The sequence below is a fragment of the Eurypyga helias genome, unplaced genomic scaffold (genome assembly GCF_000690775.1).
Source record: "Eurypyga helias isolate BGI_N326 unplaced genomic scaffold, ASM69077v1 scaffold38436, whole genome shotgun sequence".
In the NCBI taxonomy this organism is placed as follows: Eukaryota; Metazoa; Chordata; class Aves; order Eurypygiformes; family Eurypygidae; genus Eurypyga; species Eurypyga helias.
Genome location: NW_010257926.1, coordinates 5,983 through 31,116, shown reverse-complemented (window position 1 = coordinate 31,116; position 25,134 = coordinate 5,983). Strand labels below are relative to the sequence as shown.

At 38.5% G+C, this 25,134-nt stretch overlaps 1 protein-coding gene across 1 annotated transcript; it reads left to right on the top strand.

Moving 5' to 3' along the window:
• The first annotated feature begins 112 nt into the window (after positions 1 to 112).
• On the top strand, positions 113 to 25,134 carry TUBGCP5 (tubulin, gamma complex associated protein 5). The gene is made up of 23 exons (XM_010154197.1): positions 113 to 339; positions 2,939 to 2,992; positions 3,071 to 3,179; positions 5,259 to 5,355; positions 6,611 to 6,690; positions 7,197 to 7,332; positions 8,411 to 8,528; positions 10,468 to 10,557; positions 11,096 to 11,189; positions 11,488 to 11,734; positions 11,935 to 12,137; positions 12,853 to 12,968; positions 14,236 to 14,504; positions 15,400 to 15,598; positions 16,954 to 17,142; positions 18,071 to 18,253; positions 18,528 to 18,612; positions 18,719 to 18,839; positions 19,821 to 20,017; positions 20,760 to 20,885; positions 21,826 to 21,914; positions 23,702 to 23,802; positions 24,793 to 25,134. Exons 1-23 carry the CDS (start codon positions 113 to 115, stop codon positions 24,837 to 24,839), a joined length of 3,177 nt encoding a protein of 1,058 aa, XP_010152499.1. The 3' UTR covers positions 24,840 to 25,134.

The window sequence follows — 25,134 nt, the reverse complement described above, 5'->3', positions numbered from 1 at the left end:
CCGGGCTGCGGAGGGAAGGAGCCCCCGGCGCGGCTGGCACCCGGCGCTGGGCCGGGCCCCCTTCTCTGCGGGACTGCGGTGTGGTGTGACCCGCTGCCGCCTGGGGACGGGGATGATGCTCCGTGGCTGCCGAGGGGTGGTGCGGGGTCGTGTCCTGCCGTACCCTCCGTGCAGAGTGTCAGGGGTAGCAGTGGGCGCCGTTTGTGAGTGCCTGACTGAGGGCCAGTGGCTGTCACTGCCACTAACTTCTCGGTCCTGTAGGGCTTTTCCCCTGATGCGTAAAAAGGTGCCTTTCAGCATCACCATTTGGCCATGCAAAATTTTGTTTGTTGGAGGAAGGTAAAGAAATAATCATTATATGTAACAAGTAAGTAAAACAAATCAAATCGAGATAAAGCTTCTGGTCAAGAATACTGTGCAGCTTATATGAAAGGTTGTCAGTCTGCAGAAGAGAGTGTGTTTGATGTTACTTGAGCTTGTTATACACATGGTTTTTATTAACTTGCAATATATGTTATCTGTACCCCGTTAATTCTGTTACAGTGCCTTCTAAAAATGTCCTTACTGAAGTTTTACACACTGCTTTTTCAGTTATCTCGGGTACTGTTTCAGTGCCAGTTTTTACATGATCTATTGCCAGTTTCCCATACTGTCGCTAACTGCTGCCTCTGGAGAGTCTCACATAAATGCTTAACTTTATACAAAGTGCCTAAATCATTTTAAATCAATGCTACTTAAATGCTTTTTATGCTATTTAAGTCCATTTTTTGGGAGTGAGCAATGGCATAACTGCATTGTATCAAGTCAAACTGTAAATCCCAACTCCTGATATGCTCAAATAAGAGTATTTTAATAACCCAATAGCTATTGGTCAACAGCAAAATTGAAGCTGAGGTGTGGGAGAGCTGGGCATGGCCCTGTAGCTGGTGTCTTGACAAGTTCAGCTTTTTGCTGAATTTTGAGGCTAGGTGTATATGCATTGGGAATGTAGGAATATTGTAACTGCTGTCTCCTCGTGTTCTTTGTATTTACCAGAAATGTTTTGTCTACTGCGTCATAGGATTATGCTTATTGGTTTTGTATCTGCATCAAAATACTCATAACGGTCATTGTTCTGGGTCTGCAGATGGGTAATGGTGTCAGGGTTTCTTGAGCCAAGTAAAGGCACCCTGTCTTCCATCTCCTCTCGTGACATCTCTCCCTGTTTTGGTAACACGGTTGCTTGTGTAGCTGTGTGCTCTTTTAGATTGGGGAATTTTTGGGTTGGGGTGGGTTGGTTGTTTTTTTTTTTAAAAAAAAAACCACCAACCAGGGCAGGAAAACAGAGGGGCCGATGCAGAGTTGACAGCAAGCTGTTTTCACAGGGAGAATTGGGAAGAGGAAGGTTTTTATGCCAGAATTTTCCAAGAAATGTGCGTGGAACTTCAGCCTGAGATTGACTAACACCGTATTTCCAAACTGAGACCTTAGGCTGTAGCAGAATGTCTCTTTAGTTTCAAGTTTGTGAAACTTGTGGCTTGTATTGTTAGATTTGATGATGTTTCTGTGCTGTAATTCTCAGATTCATCTGTTTCTTTCCATGCAGAGTGCTAGTCCTCTCCTATTCTTGATGTTCCCAACTTGCCTAAAAAAATGGATGCTTTTTTTGACTGTGTGTGTTAGGGTCATTAGTTAAAGTTGTAAGTAATTGTAGACTAAAGGAAGTTCAGTAGTAACTTTCCTTCAGCCTAATTTTTCTTTTCAGTCCAGGTTCTTTTTTCATTGTTGTCATTCCAGTCTGTTTTTCTAAATCTTCCAGTTCTTGTAATTGCCACTGTTTTTCATTTGCACTAATGATTTCCTGTGTGAACTAATGTGCTGTAATAAATGAGATAAGATATATTTTCTTCATCAAAATGTCAGCTACCTAGTTAATGTTATATTTTATCGTGCTTTTATTCCAAGGCCTTACACACAGCTGAAATCAGACAGTGGGTCTGTAGTTAACAAAGTAATTTTTTTCTTCCCTTTAATAAGGGCATGTCTTCATCCTCTAGTGGTACATATTAACAGTGATTGCTACTTGCCTTCCAGTTTAATTTTCTAGTTTATTACTTTGACACTGAGGTGATTTTAGATTGTCTTTCCAAATTTAGTCTGTGTAGCTTAATTTTTGCTCCTGTTTCAAATCCAGTAGTTTTCTGTCTGTGGTCATCAAGAGTTTTGCCACTGTGTTCTGTGCAGTTACAGCTGGAAGTGAAGGCAAAATATTAGGTTGGCTTTGAGGGCTGACATAAAGAGTATCTTGACCTTGTCTCCACTGCTGTCACATCCCGTTGCCTATTTTTTTCTCTCCATATAACTGAAGAACCTTGTTCACATCCTAATTTCTTCTGCAAAGTCCACTTACCTTCCACGAGTATTTCTTTTGTCCCTATACGATGATACCTTTGGTGGTATATCTTTATTTTGATTGAGCTTGCTTTTTTTCTAGTCATTCCTCTTTACTATTTATGAAGAAGCTTCATTTGGGTTTAGAGGCCTTCCCATGTGGGTGCTTGTTTTGCATGTGCTTGTGATGCGAGTCCCAGATAATTGTTGTACATTTGACATGGGTGCCTTTGACAGTACCATTCTTGATCTCCTCGCTCCACTTGACCTATCTGACAGCATATTTTAATTGCTTAGCTTGCTGATAGATTACTAGTTTTCCATTCAGCTTAAAGTGCTGGTTAAATGTAAGCTGCATTACATTTTTCCATCTTTAAGGTCAGTTGTACTTAATCCTTCTTGAGCTAAGAGACACAGAGATTAAATTTTGTTGATGCTTAATGCTCTTGCTGAGTCAAGCATGCATTATTAAACGATAATGTTGTCCTCATATTTGTAGATGAGCTTTATTTTCTTCCTTACTTAAGTTTCCTTTTTAAACATATTCTAATACATATTTCTTACACAGATTTCATCGTTTTCTTGATGTGAACAGTCACAAAGTAGAGCGGACGATAGAAGGGTAAGTTTTATGCATATGCATTAACAGTGCGTTAGTTAACTTTTTTGGAAGCATTTTTGATATTATTTTTGTTATTAGAATACATGAAAAATTGATAGTTCATTCTGACCTTGGAAAAGCTGCAAGCTGGAAAAGGCTAACAGAAAAATTTCTGAACTCACCACTCCCAAATATTGAAGAAACAAAGGTATGTAAGTTGCAACTTCTTTGTTCTTTTCTTTTCCCAGCACTTTTGCGTTTATTGTGATGATGGGGATGGGGACTTCAGTTGTAATCGTGTTTTGGAAATGCCAAGTGACTTAACAGTGGGGTTTGCACTTGCTGTTCAGGTCAGGGATTTTCAGACCTGTGTCATTTAGTTTCCCCATTTATTTTAGAAATGAGTTTATTGTCTTGTCGGGGTTCCAGCCCATGCAATTTCGTGACTTAATGGACATCTTCTCATTGCAGAGGACATGTTTTGTGGTCAACATTGTACCAACATTGTAGCTAGTATCTACGTGATCTAGATTCCCAACTGTTGTAAAACAATGGCAAACTGAACAATTTTCTTACTCTTTGCCCATTTTTTTACTTTACGTAATGCATCTAAACATTTTGATTTTAGTATTTCCAAATTGAGTGCTCCTGTCCAGTAGCTGCCTTACTGAGACTATGTATATATTACACCTCTGATACACTGTGTATCAGAGTTTAGGATATGGCCTGGGTGGATATGGCAAAATTTGTCTCACTTAACTACTGCACTGGAAAGCATTTAATAATGAATTTGATCCTTGAAAATTGGAAGTTCCTGCCTTTGGGAAATTTAGCTTGTGGTTTAAGGGTGGTGCTTCATATAACGATGTTCTTTAAAGGGGCTCTATTTTCTGAGTTACAGTCCGCTTTTACTTCTCCCTGAACTGACGTTTACCTTCCTTTGCACTGCTGTAGGTTTCCTCTAATTGGTGGGGAAAACCATGAAACCCTCAATAGCGTACACATATCTCCAGTTGTTATACTATACTCTGCAGATTTTTTTAGAAAGTGCCTTTAGCTGTGCTTGCTCTTGAGAGTCAAACAACATTAAAACCAACCAAACCAAAACAAAAGCCCAAGCAAGCACTTAAATACTTGATTGGGGCAAGTATCTTATGGTTTAAGAGCTTTTGTCCTTTGGAAAATGCAGCTGGGGTATAGCTGGAGGTAGATAATATCTCATATTTGAGAAGTTAAACTGTGTTTAGTTTCTAGCAGTGGCATGTAACTGCGAAGATTATCAGTTTTATGACTGGGAAGTGAAACACTAGCTCGCACATGTCATTCTGTCAATGACCTACTGGTGTTCTTTGGCTAACTCTAAAAGAGTCAGTGATGTTCAGTAGGAACATATTATGTTCTGTGTCTGCTAGATGAGTATGATGCTGCTTTATCAGAAATCGGAATTATTTTTTTAAAAGAGAAGTGGATCTCATTCCAAAACAGCTTTGTAAGTGTGTGCATGTGTGTGTCGGACGGTACAGATGTAGGTGGCAGAATCTCCACGTGTCTCGAAGAAAAATGTTTGGTCTGGTGAAGCATTTTGGGAAGTTAGGCCAAAGAAAAATCTTACTTTAGTAAGAAATGGTTGTGCTGTAAGCAGTTACTAGGGGGTAGGGCATAACACAAATCTCTGCAACTGGTGCCTGATTGAAGGCCCCTGTTTCATGACCACCTTAGGGCAATATTGGAATCAAAGATGTGTCCTTAACGCTGCGTGTAAACTTTCAGATGAGGGAAGGTAATGTAGACGCGGTATTGAAATGTAGCGATTTCAGCAAAGTGCTTTAACTAACTCCATTTTAGCCTCTGTTGGAAACAATCAGCCAAACAAGTAAGGGAACCTAAGGCTTGGTTTCCTGCAGGCCCATTAACTGTGTGCTTCTGCCTCATCCGTGTTAATGTAGCTGTCCATTATCCCTTGTCCTCTGGTGACTTCTCACTGTCACAGTGTTTCAGGGTTCCTCTTTTTTTTCCCATATTCTCTGATTGGTCAGTTCAGTAAGAGACAGCTTATGCTGTGGCTACTTTTAAAGTATTTGTATATTGCTTGGCTAATTGGTGAGCAGCTGAGCATGGATAACATTCAGTATCATGTTGCAGATGTTACTTTTGTAATTCAGGACTGGGGAAGGGGAACTAATGAGAAGCGTTTCTGCAGATAACAGGCTGAGATTATTCCTAACCAAAATCTTTTGGACCACGTACTGACTTGCCTTTTTTTTTTTTTTTTAAATGTGTTTTAAAGACAGATACACACTATTCCATACTCTCTCTTCTGTTGTGTTTGTCTGATTCTCCATCCAACACCACCTATGTGGAAAAACCAAGAGTCAAAGAAGTGGGTAAGTTTACAAGATGTTTATATTGCTAATGAAAGATACAGTCTATTAACGCAGTCTGATAAGGCCGTTTTTCCTGTCCATTTTATTATGTCCTTCACTTCAAGGTGCTTTATTGATTGTCTTTTTTATGATTTATACATCATTTAAATTAGCCTGCAAATTTTTCCTACCCCCATTTATGTGTACATGGCCTAATTAAATTTTCCAGCAACCAAAATACCTCGGGAGCTCTTGTTGGCTTGTACCGCTGTCACTTAGTGTTCTGCACCAGTTCAGCAGTGCTTACAAGCTCTCGGAGACAGATAGCGGGGTTTCTGTCCTCAGTCTGTCTTGCACCTAGGTAGAAGGTCTGTTGAAACAGCTTTGGTGATGTAAATTCCTGTGTTCCTTATGTAGTCAAGGAAAGGGAGATGCCTTGAAGGTTTGCAGAGAGGTCCCAGCTGCCTACTTTCTAGAGTAGGACTGTTTCACTCAGTGCCTGACAATGAGGCTTGTGCTTAAGTTTGAGTGGATGCCATCCCCCATTTGTTTACAGTGTTGTGTCATAGACTGAAAGAAGAATATTTCAGACTAACCTAAAGAAAATCTTGCATCTTAAGATTCCTTTTTGAATGATCTCTGCACATTCCCTCGGCGGTGTTTTGAATGCACTTTCAGCCCATTCCAGGAATGTGAATATGAAGAGGTTATCTCAAACAACACTAATTACAGTTGAGTAAGCTTCATGTTTAAGATATAATATATTGTAAGTGTGAATGTTATTTTTCAAGTAGTACACATCACATCATGGATATGTGGTGTCTTTTTTGGACAGTAAGACAGTTCTTGCTTTATGTTGTTTACAGTCCAGGCTCCTTGTGCATATGTAAATTATACAGTGTTTCCACCGACCTAAGCGGGACTAGTCACAATAAGTGATATGTTGCATTCTTGCATGTTTTTCCAGGATTGAAGCGTAGGGTAGTGTAACGTAACACAGATAAATGTGCTGATGGCACGCTATGTTGCGTACGTTGAGTGTGTAAGCAACAAAATTGGGAAGGAATATACGTGGTTGATACGTCAATTTACATGTCATGTTGAAAGTCTGTAACCTTGTTAAAGGAACAGTGGTGTAACCTTAAGTGGAAGGGAATGCCTTTCGGTTTAGATTTAGAGTAACAAGGTAATTTTAACTTTGGAAATGTTTTTTAGAGGAAAAGAAAGTCAAGAGTTATGTGATGTTTACTATTTTTTATATTTATACTTCTCTTAGAAAAGGAAGAAGAATTTGACTGGGGAAAGTATCTGATGGAAGGAGAAGAAATTTACTTAGGCCCAGGCGTAGATACACCAGTAAGTAATTTCTTAAGGTAAAAATAAAGTGTATAAACTGGTTTGAAGTATGTTAGAGACCTGGTTGAGCTGTCCTAGTCAGTGTGCTCTGCATGTTGATTTTCACAGGATTCCCTAATACCTTGCTTCTTACTTCATACCATGAAATACACACGGGACCAAGCAGAGTAACAGTAATACAAAGGCTTTTGTTTTTCACCATGTTTTGACTTAGTCCTGCAACTAAACTGGCTCCTTCTGCTGACTCCTGCCTGCCCCTGGTCAGAAGTTGGTGTCGTTCTGCGATCTTCTCCAGTTCTCTCATTTGTTGGGTCATTTGTGTTAGTCTAACTTAAACCAGTCTCTGGTAGACAGACAGTCTGGTAGACACTGTTAGTCTTCATGTCCTGAATTTACTTTATAGTGGAAGAAAAAAGAGAATAGTTTGTTTGGCTTGAATAGGAAGTGAAGATAGATCTGTCTGCTGCGTTGTACTGAAGTGTGCTGGGTTTTGTTGCGCTTAACAGGATTGGTCTGGAGAAAGTGAAGAGGAGGAAGACACTCAGCCTTTGAGCAGGGAGGACTCGGGTATTCAAGTAGACAGGACACCTTTGGAAGACCAGGATCCAAATAAGAAAACAGTACCTCATGTTTCCTGGAAAGGTGAGAAGAAGCTATGTTTCTTCTGATACAGCCGTACATACTCAAATTTAGCAAGCTAATGCAGCTTTATTTATTGTTCTTTAGTGAGGCATTGTGGTTTAGACCTATAGTTGTACTTTTAAGGTAGAGCTTATTGTTCACTACTGCCTTTTAAAATTATTTTTAAGAGTAAATATGCAGTATGGAAGGTTTAATCTGATTTCTGTTGTTGCTAATGGAGTTTATGTTTATTTCTGTGGAAATATACCTGGATATTCCAATTGAGAAATTAAAACTTACATCATGAATGTAGCATGGAGCTGTATGGATGTGTTGTAAATTTTTATTATTAACTATCAGAATGCTAAAACAAATTTGGTTGACAACAGAAACAGTTGACTCAGTTCTGGGTATGAAGCATTTTTTAAAAAAAATTGTTTTAATTAATTAAAACATTAAAGTCACTGAAACACTAGTGGCTTACTCTTGGGTAGCTTCAGGGAATATTAACTGTAGGTGTATGGTTTTGCATAGAATACTGTAGGATACAGGATATCTTGTGTAAGAAGGCTGTATTATTTTCATATCTTGTGTAAGCATATATAATCCAACTGGGATAAGGTAAGGGTTTTTTGATAACCATATTTAAGAAAAAAACATTTTTGGGTAATATACTAAATGCCTGGTAAAAAGGAACATAGTGACAAAGTGGGTGGTATTTGGCAGTTTGGTTTTGGTGGGTTTTTTTTCAAGTCAGCTTGGTTTTATAGATATCATTTGAGAATTGCCTGAGACAGAAGCACATTTTCTGAGGAAGAATTGGGAACTACATAAGTCTCCAAGTGAATTTTGTAGGACTTTTTTAGGAGAGCTTTTACAGCTTTTAGGAGATGAGGCATTTCTGTGTAAATCAATTTGTGTATGATGGTATCATATATATGAGTGCAGTGAAGTGTAAATAGTTGGAAATTGTAACTTATTTGAAAAGATCTGTGATTGTGCAGCTGAGCAGATAGCTTATTAGTAACTTCTTCCTGTGTTTTATAAGCATTTCCTGAATAAATAAAAATACCTCACCAAGTGTCACGTGTTTTCACAGTCGGTGAGCCTGATGCCCACAGCTGGCTGGAGCAGCATGTAGTTCCTCAGTACTGGACAGGAAGAGCTCCTCGCTTTTCACATAGTTTGCACTTGCATTCCAACCTAGCTGCAGTCTGGTAAGAAAACAGTGTCACTTATGTATTCCATACTGGAATGTCATGCTACATAATGACTTTATTAAGCGTCTTTACTGTGGAAGCATAAAGATAGTATAGTTGTTACTGATTTAATTAAAAACAAAATTAAAAGGGTAGAATTATTAAGATGAACAAATGAGATGGGTTTTTTTTCTGTTACTAGATTCTTTTCCTCTTATTTAATTTTTTACTGTATTTGTTATATCAGAGGGAGGGTTTTCCTTTTTCGACGAAACAAATCTTACTGTTGAATTTTGTTTGGGTAAACCCTTAACAGAAGTCTCTGGGGAACTAATAGAGGTGGGTTGTAAGTGGTCTTGGAAGTGAGGACCTCCCTAAAGTTTAGCTTTTTGTTTTGATGCCTGCCTTACAAAGTTAGTCTTAAAAACAGATTTGGTGTGGGGAAGGAACATAAAGCAGTATATAATGGCCTATGTGGTTTTGGAAAAAAAGTGAGAATGAAGTTAAAAAAAAAGAAAGCACCTGGTTCTTCCCTCTGTCCCTCTGGTGGATCAGTACTGCAGTAATAGGGACCATTAGGTTTGTCTTTGGTTCCTTAATTTAATGAGTTTCTTAATCAGGGAGTAAACCAACTGACACCTGAAATAATTTTATCTAGCCAGTTATGGACCCAAATTTACAGTGAATATTAGGAAATCAGTAATGTAAATAAAGCAATGCTATTGCTGTTGCAATGTTGATAGCAGATGTATGATATAACCAATATTAGTTAATTTGCATTTTTGAATTTTGAATATAGGATCATAGAATCACAGACTGGTTTGGGTTGGAAGGGACCTTAAAGACCATCTAGTTCCAACCCCCCTGCCATGGGCAGGGACACCTTCCACTAGACCAGGTTGCTCAAAGCCTCATCCAGCCTGGCCTTGAACACTTCCAGGGATGGGGCATCCACAACGTCTCTGGGCAACCTGTTCCGGTGCCTCAACACCCTCTCCGGGAAGAACTTCTTCCTGATATCTAATCTAACCCTCTCCGCTTTCAATTTAAACCCGTTACCCCTTTGCCTGTCCCTACAGGCCCTTGTAAAAAGTCCCCCCCCCCCAGCTTCCTTGTAGCCCCTTCAGGCACTGGAAGGCTGCAGTAAGGTCTCCCCGGAGCCTTCTCTTCTCCAGGCTGAACCAGCCCAACTCTCTCAGCCTGTCCCCATAGCAGAGGTGCTCCAGCCCTCTGAGCATCTTGGTGGCCTCCTCTGGACTCGCTCCAACCAGTTGATATCCTTCTGATGTTGAGGGCTCCAGGGCTGGAACATGATCACATAAATTTTGCCACAGATGATATTAATGAGTGTATACACTACAAACGTGAATTATCGTTCTATACTTCACTAAAATATGAAAAATACTGTAGAAGGTTTACAAAGAACTCTGTAGCACAGGATCATAAGGGAAAGGTTTTGGGTGGCTGTGAAAGTTTCAATTTCTTAAGTAAACTTTTGGGCTAAAGTGTGAATTTTCTTATACAGGCTAGGGAAATTCATATTGTACTTTTTAGCATAGTATTTTTAACAAATTTTCACAACATTGAGATGAAATAATTGAGGCTGAAGAATTAAAAATACAAAACAAAAAAGCAAGCAAAAAAACGCAGGTTCAGGTACTTGTGGTACTTCAGGTATTTGCCACTAAGTTGCTTGTATTGCTGTGTACAATATTTGAATATGCATTGCTGTGTATGATGGGTGTACAGTATTTGAATGCTTTCCATAGTATTGTGCTTAACAATATGAAAACAAACTCTGCTTTTGTTTATATATTTAAAATGCCCCCGTGAACATTGAATCTACTTGGAGATAATTAGAACAACACAGAGCCTTAAGACTGTTGCTCCATTCTTACTTTCATGTGTTTCAGCTGTTACTTCAGCCATTAAATTGTTTCATTTCCTTTTCTCTAAGGGACCACCACTTGTACACCAGCGATCCTTTATATGTGCCGGAAGAGAGAATACTAGTCACTGAAACCCAGGTTATACGGGAAACACTTTGGTAAGAACACTGTTACAAAGCTTGCATTTTAACTTAGTATTTCCCTCAAGGAAATGAGGGATTTCTTTGAAGTTTTGTCTGAAGAAACAGTTACTACTCAGCTTTTAGCTTGAACCACTGCAGACAGTAAAGATGCTGCTTATGGGTGTTAACCATTCACACTCACAAAGAAGAAAGCAGCTTACTACTACTTGTATGCATTGATTCTTCAAGTCCAGCTGCTAAGTGGAACCAATTGTTCTTATCCTGACCATGTGGATTTTTAATACAGTGTCCAATTTTAGAAAGTAGGTTTGAGTCATCCTTTAGCTGGAGATGATCTCAGCTGGAAAGGAACTTTAGGAGATCTTGATGCCAGCGTTTTATTGTTCTTGTTCTAGCAGCAGCTTATAGTAGCAATAGCATCACAGTTGATCTGTGGTCCCCTTTTATTTGAAGATAAGAAAATTTAAGGCAAGGGAGAGCTAATTCTTTTACTAATTACATAATTATGAGTCCATTGGGGGGGAAATTACTGTTATTTTTGTTTCTTTTCAAGGTTGCTGTCAGGTGTGAAGAAGCTTTTTATATTTCAGCTGAATGATGGAAAAGTGGCTGTGCGGAATGATATTATTGTAACTCATTTAACCCATGTAAGTTGTTTCTGAATCTCAGTTGAATATATCTGTCATTAGGAAGATGTAATTTTGGGGAATAGGAAATTAAACGGCTTGTGGAAAAATGACATTTTCGTAGTTGTGTTTTGCCTGACTTAATAAAACTGAATGGGCTGTTCCCATATCTCAGAATGTCATGAAGCGATAGAGGTGGCAGAATTTTGTTATAATTTAGTTCGTAGAAATATCTTGTGATTCAATTTTTAGGTTTTATAGAATACACATTTTTATTAGAGGATTTTGACAAGTTTGGTGTTTGTGGGTTTTTTTCTAGAATTGCCTGAGATCTGTGTTGGAGCAGATAGCAGCATATGGGCAAGTTGTGTTTAGACTGCAGAAGTTCATTGATGAAGTGATGGGACACAGCCCGGAAAACATAATGCATGGAACAGTTTCCACTCCAAAGAAAACTAATGAAGCCCCGTTCAGAACCTACCAAGCTTTTATGTGGGCCTTGTATAAATATTTCATTAGCTTTAAAGAAGAACTTACTGAAATTGAAAAATGCATAATCAACAAAGGTACAGTGCAAGGGAAATTTTACAGGAGGGGGGCACACAAAGTAATTTTTATAAGAGGGAAATGTGCAAAACAATATGCAAGTATGTTTTGAAACCATGAAAGATGCTGTGCTGCATTTTAAAACCTCATTAATAACACTGGCAAAATTTGTTTTTCTGTTGGATGTTACTTTTATACATATTTGGGTTTTTTCTTCCAGATAAAACAGTCACACTTTCAATAGTAATAGATAAGTTGTCTCCCCGACTAGCACAGCTGAAGGTACTTCACAAAGTTTTCAGCACAGGAGTAGCGGAAGTGCCACCTGACACCAGAAATGTTGTACGAGCATCTCATCTGCTTAATACTCTCTACAAAGCTATTCTTGAATATGACAGTGTTGGAGAAGCATCTGAGCAAACGGTAGGGGAAGTCAGTCATTCCTTCCTTCATAGAACGACACACTAGAATGTGTAGTAACTTAGGTGGGGCTGGAGCACAGTAGCCTTCAGCTACCAAGGATTGAGGGCAGATTTGATAGTCATAATGCAGTGCTGTTCTCTGGCATGAGTTCACTCAGCCTGGGCAACATCAGGTTTATGAGGGGATCAGCAGCGGTGTGGTTTCAGGACTGAGGGGAGGAACTGTGGGAAATCAGAGGCCAGGGAGCTGTTACGATAGAGGGAGCTTTGGAATAATAGCCTTCCCTCCTTCTGTTTCTACAGCTGCACAGTTCACTTCATGCTGTAACGTAGGGTTTGGGTTTTTACAGTAACTTGATACTACTACTGAAAATACAGTAGATGTCCCCATGTCCTTTTGTTTTCCTGTTTTCTGTGTTATAAAACCACAGAATGTTTTATGACTACCCCTCACTGTCTAGGAGATGTTGGAGTGAAAAAAATTAAAACTACCATTTGGGTCTAACTGCGATGACAGAAGTAACAAGGGCAAGCACACACAATGCAGGCTTCCATTAAAACTACTAAAGCTGTAATTTAGTTTAACATTTATCTTTAAAAATCCTTAAGTGCAGGTACCTCGATCTCAGAAATTATAATTGCACAGTTAAGAGGTTGAGCTTTGCCATATTGTTTCTAATGCTCAAGCCACTTTTTCTTCTTCCCTTTAAATGCAGGTATCCCTTCTCTTCTCTCTCTGGGTTGAAACTGTGAGGCCATACTTACAGACAGTGGATGAGTGGATAGTCCACGGTAACTTGTTTGATCCTGCAAAGGAATTCATCATTCAGAGGTAGGGATGCTGATACTGGACGCATAACGCTGTGCAAGTATGAATACAAAAGTTGCTGTAGAACCTAGGAGGTGAAGGGTGACAATAAAAGTAGGTTTTCATGCTTGTTAGTTTAAGTAGAATTAATTTCTTCATCATATTTTTATAACTTGTCTCAAACTTCCCATCAGGGAAATTAGATAAGGAGCCTACCAGCTATTGTTCTGGAATAGAAATCAATTGTTTTATTTTTTTCCATCTATAAATAAATATCAGTAATTAATCATTTTTCAGAACCAAGACATTTGCAAAAATTATGAAAACTCCTTTTTAATTCTTCTGCTAATCTGTAGTTGTTATAAATAAAACGCCGTTTAGAATTAAAATACTCGTTGCTTCTGACTTGTAGTCCCAGTTAATATAATGCCTTGAATTACATGCACATATCCTAAACATTATTTGGGCAGTTAATATCTCGTCTGTTTGTAGGCTGCATTTTGCTGGTCACTTTTTTTGACAGCTTGAAGTGGAAAGTGAATATAGAAATTAGAATTTTGTCTCATAATTACAACTCCATTTCCCCCTCTCTGCCAAACTTAATTGAACCTCTGTCTGTTAAAGCAGGTCAAGGTGAGCATGAATTATCTAAGAGTACTGTTGTATTAAGTCCTTAGTAGCTGAGGTCTTTAACATCCTTATTATATTATATCCTACTTGACTTTTCTTTCCGTGGTTCTGTAGTTGTGTTTTCAGTGCTATTAATGGGGGTGATTTCAACCTTTGTTTATATTTGTGCTTCATTTTAATTTTCATTTGACTTCAAGGACCAAACTGTGTATCTGATGTAAACAACACAAAAAAGCAAAAGGAACTGAGAATTGAATTCCACCAACCCTAGGATTTTCAGCTTTCCCAGCAGTATTTGCTTAATTTTGGGTTTTAATCAGTAATTGACTTGCAGATTTATTTATTTTGTTGTTAAGGATGCATGCCACTCAATAGTTAACTTTCTGGACAAAATTAATTATAACTGCCTTGTTTTGGGGGGTTTATTTGGTTGTAAAACTGTTTTACCTCCTGTGAGCTGTTTATTTACCCTGCTGTAACTAACTTCTGTTCTAGAGGTGTCTTGAGAGTTTGTGGTATGAATTAGCTTATTTTATTTAGCTTTGAAAGCGCTTCTTGACCATTTTAAGAGAAAGGCGAAGCAAGATGATACGCATCTTCCAGTAATGAAGTTTCATCTTTTGAAAGGGGAAGTACTCAACAGCTTTTTATTTCTTTGCAGAAACAAAAACGTTCCAGTTAATCACAGAGATTTTTGGTATGCTACCTACACGTTATATAGTGTCTCGGAGAAGACGGAGAACGAAGAGAAGATGAGCGATAATGCCAGTGCCAGTTCTGGCAGTGATCAGGCTCCTTCAAGCAGGCAACACACTATGGTCTCTTTCCTGAAACCCGTGCTAAAGCAAATCATCATGGCTGGAAAATCCATGCAGCTGTTGAAGAATCTGCAGTGCAAAGACGGCTCTCCGCAGCAGGCTGCCTCAAGAGGTGAGATGTCACTTTGTGGACTGTTTTGCCTTAAGCATTTCTAACAGTAAGGGTGTGGGTTTTGTACTAGTGTTTCCATGTTTTTAGGATAATATAATGCTCCCTGGTGAATGTTCTGATTGAAATGATCTGATTGAAAACACTTTTCCAGTGCAAACAAGTGAAAAGAGCAAAGTGTATAAAGATCGAGGGTTTCCTTTGCTTTTTATTGCTTTAAATTTTTCTTGAACTTGTTTTCACATGCTTGCAAAACAAAATTTTCTTAAGACAAAAGAAAACAGCCTCTATGTTCTAGTAATAAAGCTGTTTTGTTTTAATAATTGTTTCTCACTACTAAGTTGTTGAATAATTCTGAGATAGCATGTTGCTAATAATTACATTAAAGATACTTGGATATTTGGATTATTTATCTTGAATGATTGCAAAACATAGTACAGCACTGTAGCCAGTGTTGGATTTTTTTTCTTCTTGTACGAAACAAGATACGTTTTTTTGATTTTGCTATTTCCTGATTTAAAGTCTTTTGGAGACTCTTGAGTTTATTTCTCCCTCTTGGTGTGAGAATATAATCTATTCTAGCGAATGCTGTAGGGTTGTTCAAGTGCTAACTGCTTTTGCACCTGAAGGGGAAGGTTCTCAAATGGTTCTCAGACATCCATTCAGCAATGCCTGAACATACCACCAACGCACATGTGCCTGACCTTAGACCTCGAAGGCTTTCTGCCATTTTAGCACTGCCTAAATATCTATTTTGAGTTTTTTTCCTGAATAGTGGGCTCCACTTGGTATGTTAAAAGCTAATGAGTAAATGTTGGGCTATGGACTTCCTCTTTTACTTCAGATGGTGTTTTCTTTTACAACAAAATCTTACCGGGCAACGTGTCGTCCAATTTAGATGCTGAACGAAAGAGTTTGTATACGCTGTTCTTGGAGTCGGTGCAGTCTCGCCTGCGGCACGGGGAGGAGTCTGTTCCAGATATTATTACGGAGCAGCAGGCCACCAAGCAGAGCCTGATAAAGATGCAGTCTATAGCAGAAAGGCACTTGGAACTGGATGATCTCCATGACCCACTGCTGGCTATTAATTTTGCCAGGTAAACAAATGATCTTCCTGCTGTGTTGTTGAGAGCTGTCTTCTGCCACGGGATATCTGGTAGACCAAATTCTTATTGCTGCTGCTACCGAATACAACCAAGTGCAGAATAAAGAGGAGCACCAACAATCAGTGACAGAAGTTAAATAAATGGCTCAAAGTAAAACAATTAAAATCGGTGAAGAATCTGCTACTCGCATTGCTTAGCATTGAAGAGGGGAGTGGTCTTCTATAGCAACAGGCTTTTAGCAAATACGTGTTTTAATAGTGAATGCTGTTGTAAAATCTGAACTTTTAAATGTGCCTGCTTGGATTTTATACACAAGGTCTTTGGCTTACGCCAAGTATATTCCTTGGAGAATGCAGCTTCAGTTGTGCTGTGCTTAAATTATTTACCTTTGAAAGCTTTCAAAAATTCACATGAATTGTATGAAAATTCTTCATAATGAGGAAAGTCATATAGAGGTGTTAAATGTCTTGGGAATTAGCAAAAAAGGTGAACTCTGAATCTTGTTTATTTTGTGACTACAAATAAGAAATAGCTATTTATGGTTTTGCTAAATAGTAGTTGCTGATTTACATGTCTTCATTTCAGTCCTAGGAGAAGTTTGTTTTAAAGAAATAATAATTAATAGTAGGTAAGAATCTGTTACTTCCCTTGTTCATTGGGACTATTCTATTTGTCAAAATTTGATAGATCACTTCAATGTCTGACTCATGCAGTCTGTCAAGGAGATAGCTGCTATGAGCCCAGCTTCCTCTTACAATGGATTCAGCTAGTGAGTAGTTTCTTACAGAACATTATAATGATTTGATCCTTTCTGTGACAAAGTAATTAAACTTACGAATTGTAGACTGCAGATACTCTTCCCATGATATAGTATTACAGATAATATATAGGGACCCCATTTTTAAGGTGCCTCAACCCAATTTTCTGTGTGTGGTGGGTTTTTTTCTTTTTAACTGGTTTGCATTTCTGTTGTTGTTGGGTTTTGCTTCGTTTTGTTGTTCAAATTTTTACTTCTTTAGTTTTATTTTTTTTTTCCTGGGAAGTTCATCTGACTGCTGTATATGCACAATACAGTTTTAAAAGTTCCTATGAACTTTAATGGGTTTGAAATTGATGTTGTTTTTTGGAATTCTTTCTCTAACAATTGTGTGGTGACAGAATGCCATCCTTTTTGATATTCTTATGCCTGGTCATACAAAACCAGTATGAAGGATCAGCTTTTATTACTTCTGCACCATATATTTTAGAGCCGAGGATCCAATTTTGATTAAAATGTTTGAGTTTTTGTTTTACGTATTGTATGAATTATGAACCTTCTTTCCTAAATAGCTTGTTTTATTTTGAAGGTTATATTTGGAACAGAGCGACTTTCACGAGAAGTTTACTGGTGGGGATGTGTGTGTGGATAGATCCTCAGAATCGGTGACCTGCCAGACTTTTGAACTGACTTTGAGGTCTTGTCTTTATCCGCACATAGACAAGCAATACTTGGAATGCTGTGGTAATCTAATGCAAACGTTGAAGAAGGACTATAGGTAAGAAAGTAGGTTGTGGTTTTTTTCCTTAACATTCTGGGTTTAATTGCCAGTGGTATGCCATACACTAAAAGCAGGCATTTATTGTTATGTTTCTATTCCAATTTGATAATAACAATAAAATCATTGTTATTATGGGGGAAAGGAGGATATAGCATAATAGAATCCTGGGTGAACGCTTGGTCTAGCTCAAATCAAGATCAAAGCTATCATTTGTCTTCAGTGGATGTTCAACAGGGAAATTGTTTCAAACAGTACTTTTCACAGTGGTGTCATTTGAAAATGTAAAACGAATTTTAGGAAGCCAGAATATTTGTTTAATGTTCGGTTGTGATACTACAAAATGTATAGCAGACAAAAGAACATTATGAGGTGTTTTTGTATTACTTTCACCTTTCAGGTGGTCATCAGTCATGCTTTTAATCTGTCCTTAATAATGTATTTATAGTCAGGGTTCTTGTGACCATTGTGGCCGTACTGTTCTTCCTCCTTTATCAGAAAAGGAAAACCAGTATCATAATTTTCTGAGGCTCCACACTGAAGTCACTTCTTAGACAGAACTTTCTCGACAGTTGCATCTCCTTCCCCAAGTTCTGTTTGGGGAGAGGGACAGGATTTTCAGACTCTGGGCTGTTTCCAAGAATCGCTTAGCCCGTAAGATAGCTGAATACCTTGAGCACTTCCATGGAAGTTACTGAGGCTCTTCAGGCTTACCGGAAAAAATGGCTCAGTTATTTTGTTTTATTTGAACGTAGGTCAAGGCTGTCTGAGGGTGAAGCAAAGGATTTACTGTGGACTTTAAGTTTGTGTCCAGTACTGAGTTCTTGTAGCAAAGAGTTCTTAAGGTTTTTGTTTCTGTTAACAGTTGTGTTTGATTTCAGTTGTGTGATTAAGACTGAGGAATTGTTACACTTTGTTCCCTGGTTAGGCTGGTCGAATATTTGCAGGCAATGAGAAACTTTTTCTTACTTGAAGCTGGAGATACCATGTATGACTTCTATACATCCATTTTTGACAAAATTAGAGAAAAGGAAACCTGGCAGAATGTTGCTTTCTTAAACGTTCAGCTTCAAGAAGCAGTTGGCCAACGCTATCCAGAGGACAGTTCAAGGTAAAATGCAAAATCCTGCAAAATACAGTTTAGTTATGTTTCTTTTACACTTGCCTATACCGATGTACTTAACTTGCAGAGCGCAGTACTAATTATTGCATGCTCATTACAAGAACCCATTTTAATGAAGTTTTAGGCTGTTGTCATCCATTCTGCCCGAGTCCAATGGATTAAATCAGACAGTTGGTATTGAGCAATAAGAAATAAAATTAATGAAACAAACCACTAATTTAAAACATACTATCACCAATTAAATCACTGTTTTCTTGCGTAGGTTGTCTATATCGTTTGAAAGTGTTGATACAGCAAAGAAGAAACTCCCCGTCCACACCTTAGATGGTTTGACATTGAGTTACAAGGTAGTTATTGAATTATTATTGCTGTGATTCTTATTTCAGAACAGATTTGAAATGTTGTATTGAAGTGACTTCATTTCCTGTCTTGATTATCCTCTCCTCTTCTTAGGTTCCTTGGCCTGTGGATATAGTTATAAGCTTAGAGTGCCAAAAAATTTACAATCAAGTTTTTCTGCTCTTACTGCAAATAAAGTGGGCCAAGTATAGTCTAGATGTTTTACGATTTGATGGTAAGAAACTTCTTCAATGAAAGATACTCTAAAAGCTTGTTCTGTGCTATAAGGATATGTATAGCCTGCTGCTTTCTGCAGTAAGTAGTATAAACCAGTCAGAATTTTGACTCATTCTATAACATTCATCTCTATTAGCTTTGCAAATTAGATATATTAAGCAGGGTGTGTTTTCACTTCAGCCTCAGGGACAAGACTTTATTCATGCCTTCCATGTGTCTCTTTGATTCAGGTCTAGGTAGTTATACTGGCAACTTGTTACTTCACTCTTCAGACCTTGCTGTTGACAGAAGGGCTGTCTGCCACACCCTAATGTTTTGGTTTACATGTAGGCCAAGTTTTTATGAGTAATACCTTACAAACAATTTAAGATTAAAAAATACTGTAATTGACATTGAAACAGTAAGATAGGCAGTTTGGAATACAGATCCTAAGCTACACTGAAATATTTGGGGATTGTAGAAAGAGATCATTTGAGGTCTCTCTCACTAGGTTAATATTTATCTCTTCCTGTCCCATATGAAGTGGATACACATTTCATGTCCTCAAAAAATAAATTTGAAATTTGATGGGATCATCTGTTTTGTACGTCAGTTAAGTAATTCCCTTCCTAAATCATGTCATTTTCTGTTGTTTAAACTTTATGGGTATGACTTTGTGCTTAAGTCTTTTCCCCTTTGTGGAGATAGTATGCACATTTATTTTTAATGTAGGTATTTTATTTAAGAGCATAATCCTTAGGTCTTAAATAGCATTTCCTGTTCTAGTATTTATCAAGCTGTGTTGTACATCTTCTGTCAAACTATTCAGTGAAGTGTTGCTATATCTGAGTAACACATCTGCATTGCAAGAAGAATCTTGCACACATCAGTGTTCTGTGCAGAGTAATAAGGAATAACAAATTTCAGTTTAAAGTAACATTTTAGCTACAGTTTGTCTGCGTAAGGACTTCAGTATAATACTCTTGCCTTTTCGTTTTAGAACTAGTCTGTGCTGCAGAAAACTCGCAGGTTAAGGAAGAAGCTTTATTGGAACAAGGAATACTTGCTCTATGTGGACCACTTCCTCTACTTGTGCCACAAACAGAAAGTGTAAAACAACAGATACATCGCATGTTCCTCCTAAGAGTGAAGCTTATGCATTTTGTTAACAGCCTGCACAACTACATCATGACTAGGGTTTGTCTTATATCATGGTTTCATTTATATTAAGAACTTGTAACTGGAGATGCAATATTTAAGTTTCACTTAAAACATAAAAAACAAAGTCTTAGCTCAAAATTGTTTTGCAGAAAGGACATGAGACTAAACATGTTTTAGTTTTAACTTGGCAGTTTTGAATCAGTAATTCTAAAAATGCTGTAGAAGTTCTACATGCATATGATTGATCTTTCAATATTATCAGTTCTTTGTGATTGTTTCTCCCACTGTTAGATGACTGAAGCAGTCATGTACAAACAGTTTTGTGAGCTGTTACTCCCTTAAAGAGTGTCATGCATGTAAAAGTGTTCCTACAGACATTTTAATTAAATGCATCCTTCTCAAAAATCTCTAGTACACAGATCCAGAAGTGTATACATGACTTCTCAGATATAAAGGCAGTGCCTGTAGACACGTCTGCCTTGCTATTGCCTTTTTTTGCCTTTAATAAATCAGTAGACCCCAGATCAGCTCCTCTGGGGATACTCTGTCTGCCCTTGTACAGTGGGAGTATTCCTATTTATATGAGGAATGTCACTGTGAATTATGAGAAAGGCTTGAATTTTTTGCTATATTGATAGTAATTTGTAGAGTGAGCCTAAAATTTGAGAGCGAAGAGTGAATGAATCAGGCAATTTTATGCTCTTAAAATAAAGAGTTTGGAAGCGAGTCATAAGGACTTGTGTGCAACATGGAATTTAATAACGATGGTCTTTTTAAGATTCTTCACAGTACAGGCTTGGAGTTTCAGCATCAGGTAGAAGAAGCCAAAGATTTAGATCAATTGATAAAGATTCATTACAGATACCTATCTACAATCCATGATCGCTGCCTACTGAGAGAAAAGGTGGGTAAAACAACTGCCATATCTGATATATTGAGTTTAGCAGAACAAAAAAGTAGTTTGGTACTAATTATGCTGCCTATTTTGCAATCCATTCATTCTAAGCAATATATAGGTACTCTTGAGGAAATGGTCGCTTTTCAGAGATCGTTTCCATTGGAAGTCTCAATTCTATCAAGGAGAGAAGATAAAATTACATTCTTTATATTGGATTTTAAGAACAAACTGAGGCTTGTTACGTAGTGAGGATTATACATACTGGTATGGCAGAAAACAGAGGTACATGGGTAGCACTGTAGCCTTTTATTCCACATACTGTCCGTGCTAATTCCTCATCCAAATACTCAACCATAAAATGAATTAGGGAGCAAATACAATACACACCTTAAATTTGGAAGAATCATATTGTTTTTACAGATCATAGAATCATAGGATGGTTTGGGTTGGAAGGGACCTTAAAGATCATCTATTTCCAACCCCCCTGCCATGGGCAGGGACACCTTCCACTAGACCAGGTTGCTCAAAGCCTCGTCCAGCCTGGCCTTGAACACTTCCAGGGATGGGGCATCCACAGCTTCTCTGGGCAACCCATTCCAGTGCCTCACCACCCTCTCCATGAAGAACTTCTTCCTCATATCTAATCTAACCCTCCCCACTTTTAATTTAAACCCGTTACCCCTTGTCCTGTCACTACAGGCCCTTGTAAAAAGTGCCCCCCAGCTTTCCTTGTAGCCCCTTCAGGTACTGGAAGGTGCTATAAGGTCTCCCCGGAGCCTTCTCTTCTCCAGGCTGAACAAGCCCAACTCTCTCAGCCTGTCCCCATAGCAGAGGTGCTCCAGCCCTCTGAGCATTTGGGAGACCTTTGTATTGCATCTTAATAGCGAAAAGGATTATGCTTAACGATGAACTTCTGACTGTTACTGCTTTTGTTTTGTTATTTTAGGTGAGCTTTGTGAAAGAAGCTATAATGAAAGTGTTAAATCTAGTACTGATGTTTGCAGACCGTTGGCAGGCTGGTTTGGGGGCTTGGAAGTAAGTATATGTACCTAAAATTCTGCAGGGTGGTAACTTACAGTTCAGAATATGATTTTGAGATTATTTTTTGTGTGTGTGTGTGTGAAATAACAGGACTTTGCTCGATGTTTAACAGCAGATAGCAGAGGATAATTGCTATTTCTTAGCAAAAGTGAAATCTATTTGATTTAATTTTGAAATTTATTGGATGAAACTTAGGAAGTTTCATGCACTTGTGTCAGTGTATGTTAAGTATTTTCTAATTAAAAAGGTGGCCTTTTTATCACTTCTAAGTGTTTGAAAGTACTGCAGAGCAGAGCAAGAGAGAAGGTTTTCTTTTCCTTTATATCTCTTTTAACAGTAAAATGAGAGGTTTGCAGGTTTCATTTATGATCATGTTCCTGGTGACACTATAAAATTTTAAGCAACTAGATGCTGACATTCATTAATTGGTTTATGAAAAGTGGGATTATTTAGTTTGCTTTCATTCTAGAAAGCAATAAATTTTTGTTTGGAAAAAATAAAAATTGTGTTTCTAAACCTCGTTATTTTTCTAATCTGGACTGTCCAAATCACAAAACCTTTGTAGAAGAATTTGTGGTAAACATTTGAAGCTGTTGAAGTCAGTGAAAGTTCTGCCATTGACTCTGCAGTCAAGATCTTCATGCAGAATGTTTGATTCCATTAATTCAAATGCTCAGATTTTTTCTTGCTAAAATCTGAAGTTATTTATGGTCTGTCCTTTCCTCTAGTCGTTTCTCAGTAGAAACAACCTGGGATGGCATTGTAGTTGGGATTTTTAGAAAAGATGGATGCTTCCTTATGTGCCATGACTGAAGTCAGAAACCCACCAGCAGCCCCGGCTCTGCAGGGCCCTTCTCCAGCCACTCCTCTCCCAGTCTGCACTTCATACTTTTGCTTGTCTAACCTGCTGCTTGAGGGATGAAGGGTAGTGGGCAAGTCTCCAAGGCTGTGTCTAACACTCAGGGCTTGGTCTGTGGCCCTGAGGCCAGCTGGTGTGCACTGCCTCACTTCCTTATTTTTCAGGACTAATTCTCTTTGGCACAGATGCTACCTAGAACTTGGATCGTGCTCTCCTGTGGAATTAGGGACTTGCTATTTTTGGAGCGCTTTTCTAATTCGAAGTGTCAGCAATAATTTGTGGAGGCTCTTAATAAAGACTGAAACTCAGGGCATGTGGTTGTGTCCTCTAGGATGTGGTAGGAAAAAGTCCCAGGTAATGTAGTGTCACCCGTATCCTCTTGGGAGAGGAGAAAAAGGGAAGGAGTGACTTATTGAACTACATCTCCTCCCTCCTCCGGTGAGTGCTACCTGGCACAGTCCAAAATGGAATTCAGGAGCTGGCTGATACTAAGGTAGTGTAGGTGCCCCATTTTCATTTGGCAGTGTAGGTTTACCCCAAGGGGCTCCAAAGCAAAAGGGACCAGGAGTGGGGCTGTCTTGAAATACAAAGCTACGTAGGAGTAATAGTTGCTAGTTGGAACCACACAGTTCCTCCTAGTTACTGCTGAGATTTCTAAGATGAGGAGGGAATTAATGCCATTGTGGCATTTCTAAGATGAGGAGGGAATTAATGCCATTGTGGCATTGTGGCATTTCTAAGATGAGGAGGGAATTAATGCCATTGTGGTTCAGATGATACTGTCCTAATTGCCTTGTAGAAGTGGCATACACAGGCATAACTGAAATGCTGTCTTTTTGTCACTTTCTGTGAAGTTTTGGTCATATGTTGAAGATAACGTAGTGGCTCGTCTGTTAAGCGCTGCTGTTCAACTGTTTTGTAGGATGGAATCCATAGAGAAGATGGAATCTGATTTTAAAAACTGCCACATGTTTCTTGTAACTGTTCTCAACAAGGCTGTCTGTCGAGGCTCTTTTCCACACTGTAAGTACCTGCCGCTTCTTGCATGCCAGCACTTCCTGGGCACAAGCTTCACTGAGAACGTACTTAGGTTTTAATCTGGATTTATGTTTGTCAGTGCATCTTAACGAATTTTGTTTTGTGAGGTCTTCACAGAGGGGCGAGAAGCTTACTTCTTTAGAAGTTAAATTCATTATTTTTTCACAGTATTTGGGCCATGCTTTTTTTTTATTTATGACAGCTTTTACCTGTTTTCTGGATGAGAGTATGCTGATATAGCCAAGCGAATCTCAAGCAGTTATCTGAATGAATTAAGCCAAGTTCATTCACCTAGGGTGTAGAAAAGCATTCTTTCCGTTGTTGTTGGATGACAGCTGTGATATATCTTGCACAGATGAAGTTTTAGTATTATGGTGCCTCAGCTACAACTGCACCGAGATCTTGGCTCTGCCCATCTGTTGGAAGTTACTTCCTCAGCAGCAGAAGCAGCAGCAGATGACATGTCTGTGCTGCTACTTGCAGCTTGATACTAACTTAAACTTCTCATCATTGCCAGGTTGAGTTAGGGGGCAACTGCTGAATGGGGTTAGCTGGGGCATAGATGCATGTTCTGATGGGTTTCTGAAAGAGGCAGTGTCTGACATCAGTGCTACGCAGGCAACAAGAGCTCGTCTGCAGAACCAACTGTGAGAATGGCTTCCTGCACACAGCCACTGCCAATGTTTATTCCTTACTTCTGTGTACAGCAGTTAGTATTTCAAGGGAGCTAATTTCTTACCAGTTCTTACTGCCCAAAATAGCTAATGCATAACTGATGATGAAAGTGGTGAAATATTGTCTAAACTAAACTGTCAGAGATTCATAAAATGCCTTACTGTCTTGAAATCCTGGTGTTACAGTTAAAAAAAGATAAGTTGATATCTCTCCCTTAAGCTGCAGAATTGAATATTGCAGTAAATATGTGCAGACTGCTGAAAATGCAAATATTAACTACTTTTATGGTTTGGTTTGCAGTGGAATCTTTGGCTTTGTCACTGATGGCTGGCATGGAACAAAGTTAACACCTGAATCCATTGAATTTACTCGAGAACCAAAAGCAGCATTTATGTTGCAATTCTCATGTTAAAAAACTGTGAGCGTTTTACACTCCAGTTTGAAATGTGTATCTCTAAATGACACTGGTGGCTTGGAGCGGCGTAGAAGATTTTGAAGTGTAAATAATGTACAGGTATTTAAGTGTATTGGTTGTGGCAGGTTTTTTCTCTGTGTGTATATGCTTCAACGTCAAAAAACGTGTACAGTGTAAAATTAATCCTGTGTGAACAGTCTTACTTGAAAATACCTACATTGTGTTTC